The sequence below is a fragment of the Heteronotia binoei genome, chromosome 5 (assembly GCF_032191835.1).
Source record: "Heteronotia binoei isolate CCM8104 ecotype False Entrance Well chromosome 5, APGP_CSIRO_Hbin_v1, whole genome shotgun sequence".
Taxonomy (NCBI): Eukaryota; Metazoa; Chordata; class Lepidosauria; order Squamata; family Gekkonidae; genus Heteronotia; species Heteronotia binoei.
Genome location: NC_083227.1, coordinates 51436661 through 51456046, shown reverse-complemented (window position 1 = coordinate 51456046; position 19386 = coordinate 51436661). Strand labels below are relative to the sequence as shown.

The 19386-nt window shown below is 43.6% G+C and overlaps 2 protein-coding genes across 4 annotated transcripts in view; both read left to right on the top strand.

Moving 5' to 3' along the window:
• Nucleotides 1–17317, top strand: part of PRICKLE2 (prickle planar cell polarity protein 2) — a 426571-nt gene extending 409254 nt beyond the window's left edge. For all 3 annotated transcript variants that reach the window (XM_060239449.1, XM_060239451.1, XM_060239450.1), the window contains one exon: nucleotides 14475–17317. In XM_060239449.1, the coding sequence (XP_060095432.1) occupies nucleotides 14475–15343 (869 nt within the window). In that variant the 3' untranslated portion in view covers nucleotides 15344–17317. The remainder of the gene's footprint in view (nucleotides 1–14474) is intronic.
• Nucleotides 17318–18373: 1056 nt separating this feature from the next.
• LOC132572003 (proline-rich protein 15-like) lies at nucleotides 18374–18748 on the top strand. Its single transcript, XM_060238797.1, has one exon. The coding sequence runs from the start codon at nucleotides 18374–18376 to the stop codon at nucleotides 18746–18748; it is 375 nt and encodes a 124-aa protein (XP_060094780.1).
• Nucleotides 18749–19386: the final 638 nt, after the last annotated feature.

The window sequence follows — 19386 nt, the reverse complement described above, 5'->3', positions numbered from 1 at the left end:
GTAAGGTACTCAGCTTTTAAGCACTTAGCAGGAAGAGAGCACTTACAAACATGTTCCATAGGTCTGAAAATTGGTTTGGAACTGTTAATATAGGTAGTTAAAATTCCCTTTTTTATGACTGCAAGGTGTGAAGGAAATGGAGGTTTTCCATCCACCGCTTGATGGATTTGCACCCTGGGTGGTTGAACCAGAAAACTGAAAACCTTCATAAAACCTGAACGTTCAGCTTGCCTTGTACATGTGCCAGATAGCTAAGGCATCCTTTCAAAAGCAGGGTTGCAAACCTTGTAGGTGGAACCTACAAGATCACAGAACTAAAGCTTTTGCTTTTTCAGTGAGAGTGCCTGTTTGTAACAGAGAGAGCTGGAAATTGTGCATGCTTATTTTTTTTTTGTTTGTTTTAAGACATGAAGAGGAAAATAATAAAAATGGCCTTTCCTAGCCATAAGTGGCAGCATTGTCTTTACTAAATTGTGAATTTATCTTTAATTAACTATTAGCCTACCCAACCACTCTAGCCATCTTCAGAGGCCCAGTTTCAGATGTCCCAACATCTGAGGCTAGATGAGTGGTGACCCAAGAAAGGATCTTCTTGGTGGTGGTTACAAAACTCTTGACACTCCCTACCCAAGAGGATTTTCCTGTCTCTTTCTATCATTGTATTTCCCCAGCAAATGAAGACTTTTTGGTTTTGTTTGGCATTGTCTCACCAAGGCTCATCAGCCCTCCTCTCTGTTTAGTGTGTATCTGTGTTTATGTGTATAAGATTTATTTAATTCATTTAAATATTTTATATCTAGTTAAGTATCTTTTAATGCTACTTTAATGTTAGGCTCATAGAGGGACAAAGCTTGCTGAGGGAAAATCAGCATGGCTTTTGCAAAGAGAAGTTCTGCCTGACCAACCTTTTGGAGTTCTTTGAGAAAGTGAACAAGCATGTAGGCAATGGTAACCTGGTAGACATTATATAACCAGGCATTCAAAAGGCTTTTGACAAGGTACCTTACCAAAGACTCCTGAGCAAACTTAGCAGTCATGGGATAAGAGGACAGGTTCTCTTATGGATTAAAACTGGCTAAATAACAGGAAATAATGAGTAGGAATCAATGGACAGTTTTCACAATGGAGGGAAGTAAGTAGTGCAGTCCCACAAGGATCAGTATTGGGGCCAGTACTATGTAATGATCTGGAACTAGGAGTGAGGAGTGTAGTGGCCAAGTTTGCAGATGACACAAAATTAATCAGGATGGTAACCAAGGCTGACTGTGAGGAGCTCCAAGAGAACCTCCACAAACTGAGTGACGAATTAAGTTCAGTGTTGCTAAATGTAAGGTGATGCACATTGGGACAAAAAACCCCAAATTCCAGTATAAGCTAATGGGGTCAGAATTTGCTAAGACTGAGAGGGGGAAAGATCTTGGGGTCATAATAGATAGCTCAATGAAAGTGTCAACCCAATATGCTGCAGTAGTGAAAAAGCAAACTTTATGTTAGGGGTTATTAGAAAGGGGATTGAGAATAAAATGGCTAATAAAGTAATGTTGCTGTATAGGTCTGTGGTGTGGCCTCATTTGGAAAACTGTACAGTTTCGGTCATTGTATCTCAAAAAGGATAGAGCAGAGCTGGTAAAGTACAGAACAGGGCAACCAAGATGATTAGGGGATTGGAGCACCTTCCCTATGAGGAAAGGCGGAAGAGTCTGGAAATCTTCAATTTAGGAAATAAATGAATAAAGAGGGACATTAGAGGTTTATAAAATTATGCACGGGGTGGAGAGAGCTGACAAAGAGAAAATTTTCTCCCTCTCCCAAAATACTCAAGGGTTTCCAATGAAACTGATGGGTGGTAAGTTCAGGACAGACAAAAGGAAATATTGCTTTACATAAAGATTGATTAAAGTGTGGAATTCAATGCCAGAGGATATAGTGATGGCTACAGGAATACACAGTTTTAAAACAGGATTAGACAGATTCATGGAGGATAAGTCTATTAATGGCTACTACCCAAGGTGACTGAGGGGAACCTCTGCATTCAGAGGCACTAAGCTTCTGAATCTCAGAGCCAGGAGGCAACATCAGGGGAAGGCCTCAGCCTCTGTGCAGGACCGGATCTACATGTTTTTTGAGGGGGGGGGGAGTAAAATTAAAAAATGGCGCCCCCGTATGGGCAATTCTATTTTATAGAATGGTCCCATAGAACACAATGGACTCCATACCCAATTTGGCACCCCCCTCTCTGTCGGCACCCGGGGCAAGCACCCCCCTCTGCCCCCTCCCCAAGATCCAGCCCTGCCTCTGTGCCCTGTTGTTGGCCATCCAGAGGAACTGGTTGGCCACCATGTTAGGCAGGATGATGGACTAGATGGGCTGTTGGTCAAACATAGCAGTGCTCTTCTTAATGTTTTTGATTGTTCGTCACCTTGAGGACTGTACTTTGGATGGAAAGACAGCATGCACATGTTTTCAATAAATAATCTTATATTCGTTTCCAAAAACTATACCCTTCTAGTGGTAAGCAAATTGATTTAAAGCTGATGGATTAGTCATTTAAAAGATTAAGATTTTCAATTAGTGGATATCCCCTAGTTTCAGGCAGGCAGCCAGGCATGCTGTCCACACTTTCCAGCAGTCCACCCACTCTCCAACCATTCTCCTCTTTCTGAATGCATTAATGACATAATCCACTCATTCAGCAAACTTAAACTAGCCAAAAGCTCCTCTTCTTGCCAAGGCAGACATAAATGAGGATGCCAGGCCAAGCCAGTATTTTGAAAGGAAGATTAAAACTACATTTCTTCAAGGATGACTGTCCTCTGGCTTGTCAGAAATTTGTAGGCCATTGTATTTAAAAAACAAAAACATGCTCTAAACTTAAAAAAAACTGTGGCATGAGATCATAATTATGAGATTTTAGCTGTGGTAAACTTGGAAGGTTAGGTCGTAATTGGCTGCGTTAATAAAAATGAGGAGGGGTTATATATATAATAATAATAAAAGCCAGTGAAGAAAAACAAAAAAATGGCTTGGATTCTGCAGTAAGTTTCCACTAATGGAAGGAAGGAAGGATGATTTTCATCAGTGCCCTCCTCCCGCTGCAGACTTCTGACTCCCCTCTCATGCTGTTCTTCAGGGTGCCTGGTTCCCCCAGTATGATTGCCAGTCCCCCGCCTGGATACCAGCATGAAACAGTATACATGGGGTTGGGGCTCCGGTTGGGAAACTCCTAGAGAACTGGCAGTGGAGTCTAGGCAGGATGAGAACCTCAGTGAGTCCACCCCCCCAAAGCTGCCATATTCTCCAGGAGATCTGATCTCTGTAGTCTGGTGATGAGCTGTAATTCTGTGATACCTCCAGACCCCATCAGGAGTCTGGCATTCCTAGAACGTATCAGGAACAGAAGGATGAAGAAGACCCACTCCTCTGACGAAAGCCCTGTTCACAAGTCACAGTGAATGCACATACAGGGTACGCTTAATTTCTTTTTTCCTTTTTTTAATAATTATTTTATAGACATACTACATGTCCAGCAGAAAATTTGGTGAGTATGTATGTCTGTGTGTGTGTGTGTGCATGCACGCAAGTCTGGAAGTCATGGCAACTTCTGGGGCATGGAGGATGTTCAGAGAAGTAGCTTGATACAGCCTGCCTCTGCCTCCTGCTCCTGGTAATCCAAGAAGGTCTCGCATCCAGGTACTTTCCAGGGTAGACCCTGCTTAGCTTCTGAGATCTTACAAGATCAGGTTTGCCTGGGCTATCCAGGTCACAGCATAAATCCAGTATTTTAACTCAAAATTCAGCAAGACAAGCAGAATAAATGTAATCGCTGCCTCCAAACTTAATGATCTGATCTTTCTCAGTTTTTCCTGTCCAACTAATTTACCTTTTAATATGTAACATGCATATAGTTTGCCATTAGAAGAAATATACATTAAAATATAGTGAAAGATGGGTGTAGTATATGTAAATACAATGTATTTCTCTTTTAACTGTATTGACATACTCAAATAAGGGATATTGGCTGTTTATCTCATTAGATATACTAAGCTCATCTTCCACTATATTGTAATGTATTTTTTTTTAATGGCAGACTATATGTAAGTTACATGTTAAAAAGTAAATTAGTTGAATGGGAAAAACCTCTAAGAAAGAAATGCCATTTTGGCCCAGGCTTATAAACAATAGAGTGATTAGCAGACATTCTCACATTTTGACATGTTACTGTTTTATTGGTTTTTCACATTCATGCTACCCAGATCAAAGGTTTGTCAATTTGTTAATTTTGCTATTCTGTCACTGGATTTTAAATTTGTACCATTTTGGATTCTAAACCATTGCCTACCAGCTATAAGTTGCTCTGCTTACTGTACCTGATTCCTTGTCTGAAGAAGTGTGCCTAGAGCATACGAAAGCTTACATTCTGATTAAAACTTTGTTGGTCTTAAAGGTGATACTTGATTCCTACTTTGTTCTACTGCTTCACACCACATGGCTGCCTACCTGGATCCATCTACTAAAAAAAACATGAGTTCAAGCCCCATTAGTCAAGTATCTTTGCTATTATTTCAAGAGGAGGGAATTGCTGAGGAAGAAACAACTGGAAGACCACACTTTCTCTGACAGATCTCTTCCTTGAGAATATTGTGGGCATATGAACAGGAATATTTCCTCATCCTTCTGTATTTTCTTTCCCTTTTCTATAGTTGACACCAAATTGCCCTCAATGTCCCATGACTTCTAGAGGGCAAAGAGCATGCTCAGATTTCATTGGGCCATTTTATTGGAGGAGGGGTCATCTTTAATTTGACAAGGAACGTTTACCTTTATCCTGCCTACCCTGTCCATGAACATCCCTGTTTCACTGCTCAGTTGATAGGCACCTGACCATCAACTCTGTTAGCAGAGGAAGCTATTCTTGTGAGTTTGTTGTGCCTTCAGTGTGTATACTGCTGAACAGAGAGGAACAACAAGAAGACAGATTGTACTGCAGTGTATTGTAGTGGGCAATGTGTTAGATGTGGGCAGACAATTAGATTTCAAATTCTTACTCAGCTATGATGCCATGCTTGGTGGTTTTGAGCAAGTCTGTTTCTGTACATTCCCTCTCCCTTCTCAGGCTTATTGTGTGCATAAAAGTAGATAGCCCCATAAATAAATCTCTTCACTCTGTGAATTGTAAACAAATTAAATCATAGTACATGGTGGACTCACAGATGAGTTCTTGAGAACACTGAACTCTTACATCCCCTGTAGAAGGTCCCAGGTTCAGTCCCCAACAACTCCAGTTAAAAGGACCAGGCAGTAGGTGATGTGAGACTCTGGAGAGCCACTGCCGGTCTGAGTAGACAATACTGACAGCAACTTCATGTGTCATGTGTATGTATCAAGGCAGGGTTGTCACAAAGCACCATACCCCTCCAAAGAAAGATTCCTTCTCTTCTCTTCACCACACCCAGACCCAATCAAAACATGACTTGTTTAGCTTCATTGGCCCCAGAGCATACCCAGCTCTTTTCTAAACTGGTGAAAGGACTAGGTGGGATCTGTGATGGAAGACTGTGCAGTCAGTTGTCATGATCTGAGTAAACTGTCATCTGGCTTCAGCACTTACACAAGTCCTCCCTATCCAAACAATTTGTTTTGAAGATAAGACAGAAATTGCCATATATAACTGTGTGCTTTGAGGCCTCATGGCAGTTCTTTCAGGGAAACCAGGAACACAAACCAGATTCTACAGCTACACTGTAATGCTAAAAGCGTGAAATAGTGCTGTACAAGATACTACAAGGACACAGTACCTGCCCACAAAGAGCTGCTTTTTTACACTTGTGTTCTGGTTACTGTGCCTTGGAAAAAGATCTCATCTTTTATATGCCCTTCAAAGCACAGTTATTTACAGGATGCCTACAGCCTCCCCCATTCTGTTGGGTTTCCTATCAGGAATCTGTCTACTGCATTTTTATTTCTAGTCTTCTTCCAAGGAACTCTGCCTCCATTTCTCATTTTATCCTCACAACAACCCTGCAAGGCAGGCAAGGCTAGCCCACTGTCACTCTGTAAATTTCAGAGCCAAGGGGGATTTGATCCCAGGTCTCCCAAACTGTACTTTGACACTGACCACTGCATCATCACACTGGCTGAATACAAAGCCAGATAGCACTGTTACTTTGAGATTCTGTGCTGACGAGCATTTGATCTTACTAGGTGTCCCTGTCAGATCCAGATGCCAAAATTGGTAACTAGGCAATCATTAATTTTCATTAATAAATAGTGATGCAGTACCTTTTTTGCCCCTATATATAATACCAAAATTGGAAGAGTAGATACAATTGTAGCCAAGACAAGTATTCGGTTGATGAAAAAAATGCCATTAGTTTGTTCAGAAAACTTGTTTGGGGGGGTGGGGGGGTGGGTAGAGAGGCAAGTGCCAAAATAAACATTCTGTATTTGATTTTGAAAATTGTGTGTGTGTGAGAGAGAGAGGATTCTATCCTAACTGAAATAGTTTCTGAACTGTGTCATCCTGACAGTCTAGGCCTTTTATGTCACTTCCAGAAACAAATCCAACCCTCTGGTAATCAGAGAGTCCCATGTGCATGTCTGGGCGGGGGGGGGGGGGGGAGGGCAGGAAGAAAGATGGGTTTCTGGCAACAAAGGGAAACATGGATCAGTTCTGGGTACCTCCCAAAACAGATTTTGTAATGAGTTTGGCTTTGTTTAATGTTATATATATATATATATATATATATATATATATATATATATATATATATATATATATATATATATATATATATATATATATATATATATAAAAACAGTATTTTCAAGCACCCACCTCCTCACTGCTTGGCCTGCTGTTTTGGGGAGACTAAATCATTCTCCGCTGTCTGCCTCCAGTACTAGAGGAAAAGCTGTGGTCAGTGATTAAAGTCAGAACCAAATGTGTTAAAGAATAAACCAGGCAGCAAATCACAACAGGAAAACCTACCACCAAACCAAGTTTCATAACTGCTACTCCCCTTGCTCCCTTTACTCCTTCCACCCCACCAACCAATCTTTTCCCTGTCCCCCATCTTCAGTTATATTTATTCTTTATTTACTTCATTTATACCTTGCCTCTCTCCACAATGGGGATCTAAAGCAGCTTACATCCTGTCTTGCATTTTAACCTCACAGCAATTAGATTAGGTTGACCCATTGAGCTTCTATGGCAGACTGGGGATTCAAACCTGTGTCTCCCAGATACTAGTCTGAAACTCTGACCACTAGATTGCACTGGCTTTCGAGTGGTGGCTACTCTTTCAGTAGTGAGCAGCCAATCCTGGGTGTGTCATGGAAGTCCCAGTAAGTTCTCCCTCAAAGTCCAAAACAGCCCTGGAAAGGGTCTTGTCCTCTCCCACTGCTTTTTACTGATGGATGATGGCCCTTCCTTTATTTTTCTATTTAAATTAAAATGTAAAGAAAACCTGTCACCCTCATTCAGAATCTTCAGGAAAATCACCTTTACTGAGATGTAATACATGTAAATTTAATCAGTTAAAAGCCAAACAGTTAATCAGCTAAACGATCCTGGTTGACAGACAGCCTTACTTTTTATGACCAAAGCAATGCCTCATTAATATTTATGTCCCTCCTTGAGAAAAAAAAAAAGTGAAAAGCTATGTTGAGTCTGTGCATAGCTTCTGGCATAATATTTTTCTTTCCCACATTGACTCTTTAAAGGGAGAACCTGTATGCATGATGTTGATGGTTCATGGGTTCCCTTCCAAGAAGCTTTATGGAAGCCTGTTTGCCATGCAACCTTCCCAAATGGTTGGGTAGCCTTTTCTTGGTCTGGAAATACCTGGAGATTTTGGAGATGGAGCTCGGAGGTGGCAGAGTTTGGGGAGGGGACAGACCTCAGCGGTGTATAACGTCAAAGAGTCCACCCTCCAGAGCAGCCATTTGCTTCAGAGGAACTGCTCTTAGTCATTTGGAGATCGACTGTAATAGTGGGAGATCTCCAGGTGCCACCTGGAGGTTGATAACTCTACATGCAAGGGTGCTTTACAAGCCAGACCTCACACACAAACAGTTATTTAGAAGCAGCCCTGAAGATGCTCCTTGTCCTTGCAGCATAACAAACCTCTCCTGACAGATCTCCTGATACTCAGTACTCTCTTGATAGGTCTTTTGACAGGACAACTATTAATGCCAGCCTAAGCACTGAAGTCTGCTAGGGAAAGCAGTATATAATCCCCAGGTGTTCCAGTGGTACAGATTTAGGACACCCATTTTTCATTAGTTATACTGGGAAAATCTATGCTCTCTACACTTAGCATTCTTTTAAAATTTTATTTTATTGAATTGATATCCTGCCCTTTTTGCAAGCAGGCATGGGGAACTATTTTGTGTGTGTGTGTGTTATGGCGACTTCTGGCGACCCCTACTGGGGAACGGAAGATGTTCAGAGAAGTGGTTTGATGCAGACTGCCTCTGCCTCCCAGTCCTGGTATTCCAAGGAGGTTTCCCATCCAAGTACTTGGAAGGGTCAGTCCTGCTTAGCTTCTGAGATCAGACAAGATTGGGCTTGCCTGGGCTGTCCAGGTCAGGGCTACATTTAGCGTTCCTGTTAATCTGAAAAGTGCAACCCAGCATCCTGACATGGAGATCCTGGGAGTACTTCTTGGATTTCACAGTTTAGGTTGCAAAGGGCTGTAAGTCAGGCTTGTCCCTCCCTGTCTTCCCTCAACTTCTATGCAGAAAATGTTGGGAAGTTATGAATTCCCATTTTTCCAGGTAGACTGTAAGCTAAAACATGGGACATTGAAGACAGAAAAAAAAACCCACTCTAAACCCATGATGGCGCAGGATCAATAAACCCTTTTATTATTGTATGTTAGTATTCCATTTTCAAGCTTATTCCAACAGGTAATGTAAAAACCTTGCTAGACAGCCCCTTGTCCATTGTGTGTCTGTGCACTACTGCCCTCTCCTGGACACAAAAAAACCTGTTCCTACTTATGTCATTGAGAAGCCCCCCCCCCTTTTTTTTTTTTCAAATTACAACTTCTTGTTCACAGGACTATTACTGTGATTTAATCCCATAACACTGAAAAATCAGAGCATAAGAAAGGCTGATACTTGTGTCTGCTTTCAGATCAAGCAGCCACTGTAACTAGAATTACATAGTGACTTCTTGTGCCAAGACTGAGGCCCAATTTAAAGGTGACACTGGTGGGCAAGAAGAACTTAACCCAATTGACTTTGGATGCATCCAAGTGGCTTGTTGAAACTGGGCTGTTGAAACTGCACAAGAATGTCTGTGTGTGCAACACTGACATGCCAGAGATCTGTAGTCTGGGTGGTGGTTGCTGTGGCATGCTAATGTCACTCAGGTAGCTGCTTCAGACTCATTTTAAACAAAACTCCAGGTGCATGCAGAGTCCCTTGGGTAAGTTCTTCTTGCCTGCTGGTATCACATTGAAATCAAACCTGACAAGTAGATGAGAGCATAGAGCCTTCCTTGTTATGAATTTCATCAGGGATGCAACTTAAAAGGTTGTTCCTGTGAGTAAGGAAAGTTACATGGGAAACAGCCCTAAGATGCATAGCCCACTGAGTATACAAGCTGTCCTGCCTATCTGAGCCCCACCCCCTTGTTTGTAAGTTCTAGAAGCTCATATAAAACACATTAGCTTGGATGCAGCGAAGCAGAAACATATACAGACTTTGTGGAATTCGGCTTGTGCAAAATCTTGTGTAACACCCTTAACACAGGGGTGTCAAACTCATTTGTTTTGAGGACTGGATCTGACATAAATGAGACCTTGTCGGGCCAGGCCATGTGTGTACCTATTTAAGATTAGGTAGCAGAGATACACACTTTATGAAGGATACAGACAAACACAATTAAGATTTTAAAAAAAATGCTTAAAACAGCACTCTTAAAGATGCTTTCTTTGTATTTCTCCCATGGGATCCAGGGAACTGGACAAAGGAATCTCTGGCTCTTTTCTTCCTTCCCCAGGGGACCAAGAGGGGGAGGAGCCTCAGCCAATAGATGGAAGAGAGGCTTGAATCAGTAGCTCTGCTGTGCAATTGAGAGAGCCAGGCAATGCAAGCTCTTCTTCCCCAAGGGAGGAGCCTCAGCCAGTGGAGAGGTTTTGCTCTGTAGCTCCTGTGTGATTGAGCAAGTCTTGCAAAGCGAACTGTTGTGCAGAAAGAAGCAAGAAAGAGGGAGAAGGAAGCAAATAATAACCAGTTGCTCAGAGCCTGATAGGAGCCCTTCAGGGGCCTGATTTGGCCCCTGGGCTGTATGTTTGACACCCCTGCCCTAACACTTCCCTCCCTGTGGAGTGCCCAGAAATTGTTTGTCCATCATCCTGTGCAAATGGATACATTGCAGTTAACATAGCACAAGAGACTCCTGTGAGGGTTTTTTTCACACTTCACTTTGCGCAAGGACTTTAGCACAAGCAGAAATCTTCTGGAAGGTTTTGTAGTTCTTGATGCCTGTTGTGCTATTGTAGGTGTACTTTAAATCAAGTCTGTTACAAGACAGGAATGTCAAAACCCCTGCCAGGCCACAAAAGATGGAGAACATGCTGCATACAGACAGCCCTGGAGTTCAGCAGGTCTGCTTTAGATTTGGGTTAAAAGTGCTGTCTTAAGCAGACCCACCCTTTGAAATTGATTGACTTCAGTGGTCTTGAAAGGGTGGGATTCTGCTTAGGGTTGCACTGTTAGAAACCTCCTTTCTTTATGGTTGGTAAGCACATTTTCAAGCTGCTCTTCAAAAGTGTGAGAGCTACAGACCGTAAGAAAATTAAGAGAGACTGTGACAGCCTTAACAAAACTTTGGGATTAATAAAGATATCTTGAAGGCTCTGTACATTCTGTGAACCATATGTTACACGGCTCTCCATTTCTCCTTTCATCTTTCATCACCAGACAGTTCTTTTTACTCATAAAGCTTACACTGGACATTTATTCATGCAATAAATTAGACTGTTTTCCTACAGGATCCTGCATTTTTCCCTCTCTCTAAAATAAACCAGCTAATAAAACATCACACACAAAAAAAGTCAAAATGCAGAAAGTAGCTATACCGCTCAATAGTTTTGTCAAAAAAAGACAGAGAAATGGTCTCCCTCTACTCTTCATGTCTTAAAGTTGTGTATGGAAATTCTCACATAGCTTTCTAAAACTCTGACTGTACACATCACTACACAAAGATTTTAAAAGCCTAGGTTTTTAATGGTATTTTTGGTGCTGAAGTTTTGTGTTTAGGCTTGGACTCAACTGCAGCATTTTCACATTTTGGAAAGATTTCTGCTTGTGGAACACTTCCTCCCTGCCCCCTCTCATTGCAGCTCAAAATGCCTCCTAAAATGCTGACCCAAGGGGACAGGGGAATTCACACACACCCAGAAACAACATTTTGGGGTGTATTTGGAGTTGAAGCAGGTGGGGAAAGGCAATAAAGTTGTGCTCCATGGGCAGAAATTCTTCTGTCTGTGGAAATATTCTGGTGGATCCAAACCACAGTCTGGTATGGGAGTAGATTTGTGGCTTGATGTAAGTCTAGTTATGTGAGTGTTCAGGTTTTGCTACTAAAGCTTGGGCGGGGGGAATTAACCAGAAAAGGATGGGGGTGGAACTAATGTCTGTTTCAGGAGTACAGAAATTCTTTGCTCTTAAGCATCAACTACTGAGTCCTCCCTGATGCAAAAAGAGATAGGTCTGTGATTTTTGGTGTTATATTGCTGTTTAATCTACCAATACAATTATGTACGAAATAAAGTTGTGGACTGATTTTAACTTAAAAATTGTATTTTCAGATTTCTACAAAAATGTTATGTCAAGGCTAGCATCTCAATGCATTGCCTGAATGATGTCTGGAAACTGAAAAAATTACATGACTCTGAAAACTATTGAAATGTAACCACTTTGAGAGCACTGACAGTAGGTTAGGAACAGTTGTCAGCCTCCAGGTTGGTCCTAGAGATCTCTTGGAAAAACATTTGATGTCCAGACCACAGAGATCACTTCCCCCAGAAGGAAATCATAGAATAATAGAGTTGGGGGTCATCAACCCCCTGCACAATGCAGGAAATTCACAAAACCTCTATGGCATTTAGGGTTGCCAATTCTGTGTTGGGAAATTCCTGGAGAATGGAGGGTAGACCTGGGAATGCTGGGTTTTAAGAAGGAGAAGGAACCTCAGCATAGTACAATGCCATGGAGTCCATGCTCCAAAGCAGCCATTTTCTCCAAAGGAACTGATCTCTATTGTCTGGAGATTAGTTGAAATAGCGGGAGATCTCCAAGCCCCACTTGGAGGCTGGCAACCCTGATTGAATTATACCTCCCCTGAGGTCGGCCCTCCACAAATCTTGTCCTCCCCAGCTCCTCAAGCAAATATCCAGGAATTTCACAACCTGGAACTGGCAACCCTAATGTAGAGCAGGTAACCATTACCGTGGCAACAAAGTCTCTAAGTCATTATCAACAAGTATTACAGCATAGCAGTGGAAACAAGAGTAGTTGGGTTACCGTCGTGCAGGCTCAGGCTTGCCAATCCCCAGGTCTGGGTGGAGGATCCTGGGTTTTGCAGGTTCCTTTCCCCACCCAACAGCCATGATGTCCCTTTAAATCTCCACAGGTTTAGAAGAAGCTTGCAAACTGTGTTTTGGAATGTGTATGCACCTTTAAAATCTCAGTAGGAGGAAAGCCAGATGGGTTTAGGGGTGATTAGGCAGAGCCACATGGCTCTTCCCAGTGAGTATATGAAGCTGTGAGTAAGTGAAAGAATGCAGTCCCTCTTTTTGTTTTGCATTCGTTTCAGAAGTCGTTTGCATAATAAAATAGATAGTAAAGAGTAAACTTGAACCTGATTATGGGATGGAAGAAAACTCCACCCCTAGACTGCTTTGTTCTTTACTGTCGTTTTCCTGTGTTAGTCTGAAGATGGTTGACATGCAGCAAACTGTTACATTCAGCAACTCCCATGAATAAATTCCCCTAATGAGATCACAAAAGTGTGGGCTTGCAAACTGTTTATTTTGGCTGCTTTGTGTGTGTGTATATGTCCCTTAATAAAGCCATGGGAAGAGACTTGTGAGGATATGACATTTAATTTTCCTTTAGTGAAAGTGCAGCTGCTGGGGATACCGTTGAAAGTAAAAAAAAAAAAAGAGGATGAGGAAATGAAGACTGTATTTAGGGGAACTGCACTACTGTATTTTTATTTATTTATTTTTAGGGATTGGAAAGTCTCCTGGATCCAACCCCACCCCCCATGTCCCCAGGTATTTCCTGAGCTGGCAACACTATACAGGCTGATTGTTCAAGGCCCCTTGAGCACCACTCAGCAGTGGCAACCTCTTATTTGTCTCCTTGATGCATTTATTTAACATATGCATATCTCCCTGGTCTCCTGGTCAGTGAGGTCCAAAGTGGATTACATTATTAAAACCTGCAAACATCTCATTTCTAGAGGTATGCAAAAAAGAAGAAGATATTTTTCAGGTTTGGATATACTGAACCCCCAATATATCAGTATTTCCTGATATTCCCAGATCCCAATACTGGTATGACATTCAGATTCGGGGAGTATTCTGGAAACCTGAATTTATTTTGGCTTTATAGTAAATGGTCCCCATAGGGTATAATGGAGAATTGACCCATGGGTATCTGAGGCTCTGGGGAGCATGTTTTTCATGTAGAGGCACCAAATTTTTAGCATAGCCTCTCCTCTTAAAACACACCAAGGATAAAAAAAGATTGGACCAGGGGATCCAATTCTATGATCCCCAAAGAAGGTGCCCTCGTCTTCCATTAATTTAAATGGAGGGGGGGGAGGCATTTAAAGAGATTGTGGTGGGCATATATAGGTTCAGGTGGTCCTTCAGATATTAGTGTTTCAGAACATGAAAGGCTTTAAAGGTTATTACTAACACCTTGAATTGAACACGGCAGCAAGTTGACAAACTGATGTAGTGATCTTGGACTTCAAGTAATATGTTCAATAGTTTAGATGCTGCATTCCATGCCACTTGTAGCTTCTTTGTTGCCTTCAAGGGCAGCACCTCATGAAGCACACTACAGTAGTTCAGTCTCAAGGTTCCCATTCCATGTATTAGCATGCCTAGGTCAGGTAAGACTAAAAAGGGAGACAATTTCCATGCTCTATGAAGCTGGGGGGGGCAATTTTGCCTCAAAATTTACCTGCTTTTGGATCCAACAAAACACCCAAGCTCTTCGCTGGGTCTGTTAAAGTTTAAGAGTATATCACTTTACCAGCCACCAGTGTTTGAGGTCTAATTAAATATGCTGCATATTGTCTTTTACAAATGACAATGCATGGCATTGCAGAGATATATTTTAGCACAAACATTCAAGCACAGAATCCCAATCTGTTTCAGAAATGGGCTAATATGAAAGAAATGGCTAAACTTAATTTTCCCTTTGTTTTTCCTTCTCCTCTAAAGGTCTCTCTGCAGATGGTGGTGCCAAGAGACAAGAGCATCTTTCTCGATTTTCCATGCCTGACCTCAGCAAAGATTCAGGGATGAATGTCTCAGAGAAGTTAAGCAACATGGGAACACTGAATTCCTCTGTTCAGTTCAGAAGTGCTGAGTCAGTTCGTAGTCTCCTTTCTGTGCAACAGTATCAAGATATGGAAGCCAACTTGCATGATCTTGCCAATCCCATTGGTTACAGAGACCCACCACCTCGTGGAAGGATGCATCAGAGCTTTGACTATGAAGGAGGGATGCTAGGGAACAAGTTGGCTGGACAAGAAGGTGCCAGACATCCCCCCATGAGTGAGCGCACTCCTAGACGGACTAATCTCCGAGAAGACGACCGTCGTTACCGCCCTCACAGACCCCGACGGTCAAGGCGATCCCGCTCAGACAATGCCCTTCACCTCACCAGTGAACAGAGCTATAAGGTGAAAGAGAGGCCCTCTCTACGAGCCAGGGAGGACTATGACCAGTTCCTGCAGCAGAGAAGCTGTAGAGAGACCATGGAGCAGGGTGCACGGAGAAACCTGTATGGTCAGTGTCCACGGACTGTATCAGACCTGGCTTTGCAAAACCACTTTACTGAGAGATGGGGACCGTATTTTGCCGAATATGATTGGTGTTCCACATGCTCCTCTTCCTCTGAATCTGACAATGAAGGCTACTTCCTCGGTGAACCAATCCCACAACCCACCCGTCTCCAGTATGTCACCAGTGAAGAGCTCCTTCACAAATATGGTTCCTACAGCATGCCTAAGTCTTCCACACTAGGTGGTCGAGGACAGTTACACAGCCGGAAAAGGCAAAAGAGCAAAAACTGTACCATAGCTTAACCTTGTCATCCAAGCACAGTGTTGGAGAATGTAATTACTTCATCAACTTGCACTGTTGTAGGTCTTTAAAATGCTTTTTATTGTAACAAAAAGTCTAGGCAAGTGGGGGAGTTAAGAGAAGGTCATAGACGAGGGTCTATAAATAGTCATAATTGTTGGCATGGTGAATATATTTTGCACATTTTATTTTGGGGACGGAGGAGGGGATAAAATTTATTTTAGCATGTAATAGTTATAAACTTTACCTCCTTCCCACAAGTAGCTGCCACCCATTTAATACCCAGTTCACCCACATTTTTAGTTGTCATTGTTTACTATAACCAGCAGTTAGCTACTAGTTTATTCTCTCTCCTCACTTGCTTTTCATTTCCATCACCTTTTTGGAGGGGGATGGTTAACTCTTCTGCCAGACAGCAGGGGAAGCTCAGATGTTTCCATCATTGTTCTGCAAATGCAAAGTCAATGAGAATTCAAAGAAAATATTTTTGTATTTTATAATATCAGAGGAATTTCTGTATCTTTGAAGTCACTGGGAAATTCATGTGCATCCATAATTCTTTGGGGCAGGAGTTAAAACAAACACAGCTTCAGAACCCCTTTATCTTTTGCCATCAGATTTGTTTCAGATTAGCAAGGCTTTATTTTAAAAATGCCACCCCCCCCCTTTAAAGTAACCCCCTTTTTCCTACTTTAGTAGCACTTGAAGAGGCCTGCAAAAGTGCTCTTGAAACTTTCCAGCACCACCATCTTCTGTTCCTGCTCCTGCAATCCTAGGAACACTTTCTGAGGGTAAGCCCCATTGAATAAAATGGGACTTACTTCTGAGTAGAGTTGCTTAGGATTTCTCTCTGTGAAACTCAAATATAGGCTTTATCTTCACTGAAACAAAATTTAAGAACAGGTTTGTCTTTTTTTTCCCTTCAAAATACAGAAAAAATATAACCACCAAATGTCAAAGAACCTAGGTATGAGAAGGCATTCTACATCTCTTTAGAGAGGGCTGAAGTTGCTAAAATTTCAACTACTTTTGGGGGGATGAACCAAAACAATTGTAAATGGTGCAGTTGTGTGGTGTCGGCATGAACTTGTTTTAAGTATAGAATCGTTCTCTGGTGCTCTAGTTTCCTGGCATATGTTAACTGCTGCTCATTACCAAGAGGTATCTTCAACACTGCCTTCTTCTGAAATCCATGAAATGAATACATCTTAATCATGTCAGACTTAAAGTCTACCCATGGGAGATATACACTTCAAACCCATTACGGCGGCAGTTTGAAGAGCATATCCTCAGGGCGGAGAAGAGTCCATTTCTTTGGAACTAAAACTAATCAACAAAAGCTTCAACATGGTAGTTATATACATAGGACTCAAAATGTACTGTGTGCTACGGTGGATGTGAGTTCTTATTCTCTGTATGCTTTTAACAATTGGGAGATTGACATCAAGATGTGTTCTGTATTGTTTCCAGATGGGACAGTGGGACCAAAGGCAACTCTCTCTCTTTTCTTTTCCTTCTTCTTTTTTGGGGGGGGCTGTTTTTTACTGTAGGAGCCGTAAAGCAGGTTTCAGTAGTCCCTAGTTGAATAGGATCTTGCAAACTTACTACACCTGTGCATAGGAGAGCTTGAGGATGCTGTTAAAGTCAGGACTGATGGGAATAGATGGCAGTCTGCACATTGGTGTGAGGGGGATTAACAGCCAGGCACAAGGGCCCTGACTCACCAGGGGGACCGAAGAAGCAGGGCCTTTGTGCTCGCTCCAGCCCACTACAGAGCCAGGCCTTGGATCAACGGCTCTGTGTCGCTGGGGGAGAGAACGACCTTGCCTTTTGGAAAACAGTGACTCAGGAGGAAGTTTCAGACATGGATGTATCCATAGCACAGCAAGGAGATTTTTTGTTGTGCATAAGGAGAATGTGATGATTATGATTTTTTTTAAAAAATAATAAAGAAAAAGCAAAGAACTGATGACAAAGTATTAAAGGAAAGTCTTTTCCAGCTGGGATGAATGATCCAAACAAAAATGCTTTTTTAAAAAAATTGGGGAGGGTTGTTTAAAAAAGAAAATCTGTATTCATTTTGCTCTTGTTAAGGGTTGTGTGTTTTGTTTTCCTCCTTTATGTACTATTCACCACACAGTCACCACTTCATCTATGCCCCATTTTTCTCTTCAGAGGAGACATTGTTCCCCTCTCCTCCATTTTATCCTCACAATAACCCTGTGAAGTCAGCTAGGCTGAGAGTATGTGTCTGGCCCAAGGCCATCCATAATGCTTCCACGGCAGAGTGAGGATTTGAACTTGAGCTTCCCAGGTCCTAGTCGGACACTAATCACTACTCCACACAAGCCTTTTGTTAATTATGACTTGCACTGATCTGTAAATATCCATGGATACTGTCACATGGCAGGGGCCTGGGAGGGCCTTCTCCAGGCTGCCACCACTCTGGTAAACGTCTGTATGGAGGACCCAGAGCACCCAACCACCCTTGTCTTCCTTATTAATAAATACCTCTTAACTGTGGCCAAGGAGACGTGAGAACCCAGGCGGTATAACAACAAAAAGACATTTATTATTAGTGCTCTAAATAGGCTTCCCAGGCGGGGGACTCCCGATTTGGAGCCTTCTCCCCCCGCTCCCCAAAAATCCGGAAAGCGGGGGGTATGGCGGCCCTTCCCACCCAGGCTGCCACACTCTCTCTGCAGCCGTCCATCGGTCTCCTCTTGCACCACAGCGGAAAGAAGGAGCTTTGCCAGAGGGTGGCTAGAAAAAGACTCCATGGCGGCAGCAGCAGCCTCCCAGGGCCGGCGACACCATGAAAGTGACCATGCTGGACCTTGGCACCATGTTCGCCAAACTCTTCAAGCCCCCCACTTTGTCCTCCTCGACCCCTTTCTCGCCCGCCGGCAGCACCCTGCCACCCAAGTCGCTGCTGCTCCTGCCTCCCTCTCCGTGCCCTCCTTTGCCCAGCCGCAGTGCTGCCTTGGCGCCCGCAAGGCTGCTGCCCCGACCCTGAGAAAGGCGTGCAAAAGATGGCCGAGAGCACAGCCGCCGCCCCCTCCAGCGGCAAAGGCAGCTCCTCAGGCCCCTGGTGGAAATCACTGACTTCCCGCAGAAAGCCCAAAGAAGCGCCCTCGGCCGCGCCCGGAGCTTCCCGGCCGCCTCCCGACCCGTCGGAGCCGCCCTTCGCCTCGCCTAGCGCCTCGGACTCGCTGGAGAACCAGCAGCCCTGTGTGGGCACCGCCAGCCGCAGGAACCTCAAGGTCTCCCGATCAGGCCGCTTCAAAGAGAAGCGGAAGGTCTGCGCCACGTTGCTGGCCCCCGAGAGCCCCCAACAGCTGTTCAAAGGAGCAGGCGGCAGCAGTGCCACCGCCACCCTCCCCGCCGAGGAGACTCCGTGCCAGTGACCGCCGCTGCCGCCGGGGGAGGTGCCTCCCGCCTGCTTCGCAGCTAGTTAGGGGGCTGCGGCTGGATTGGAGGAGGTGCCGCCGCCTCCCGCGTCAGCCTCGGGCTTTGGAAACAGTTGCCTTGGCTCCGGCCGCCGGAGAGGGCTGCCATTACACATGGGAGATCTTCGGGCGGGAGCCCCGCCGGCGCTGGGCTGCTCAAGTCAAAGTTTGGAAATCCTCCCCTGCCCGGTCTCACTTCTAGACTGGGAAAAGACGTAGGAGAGGGCGGGGGGAAGAGCTGCACATTAGCCTGCTCTTTCAGGGGGAAGGGCAGCGAGGACTCTCGGACAGTACGAATGTGTAATGAGAACTTAGCTGAGGCCCCAATAAGCAAACAAGTCTCCGCTCCAGTCCTCTCCCAGCACGTTCCCATGGCATTAACGTTTGCAGAGGGTTCTGTCCCCGAGAAGAACACCGTCATAGTGAATTCCACTTTCTTCCCACTTTTGGCGGGGGCGGGGAATTGCGCCATAGGGCTTAGAAGTTGATACTAGGAATAATTGTAAAAAGAGGCAATAAGAATTCTAATAAATTTCCACTAATAAGTTTGATTGCTGCAATCAGAGAGGCAGAGGTAGAAGTTTAAGGTTTCAGTG

What these genes read in the sequence shown, in the direction of transcription:
- LOC132572003 (XM_060238797.1), top strand. Translation starts at nt 18,374, where the DNA reads ATGGCCGAGAGCACAGCCGCCGCCCCCTCCAGCGGCAAAGGCAGCTCC.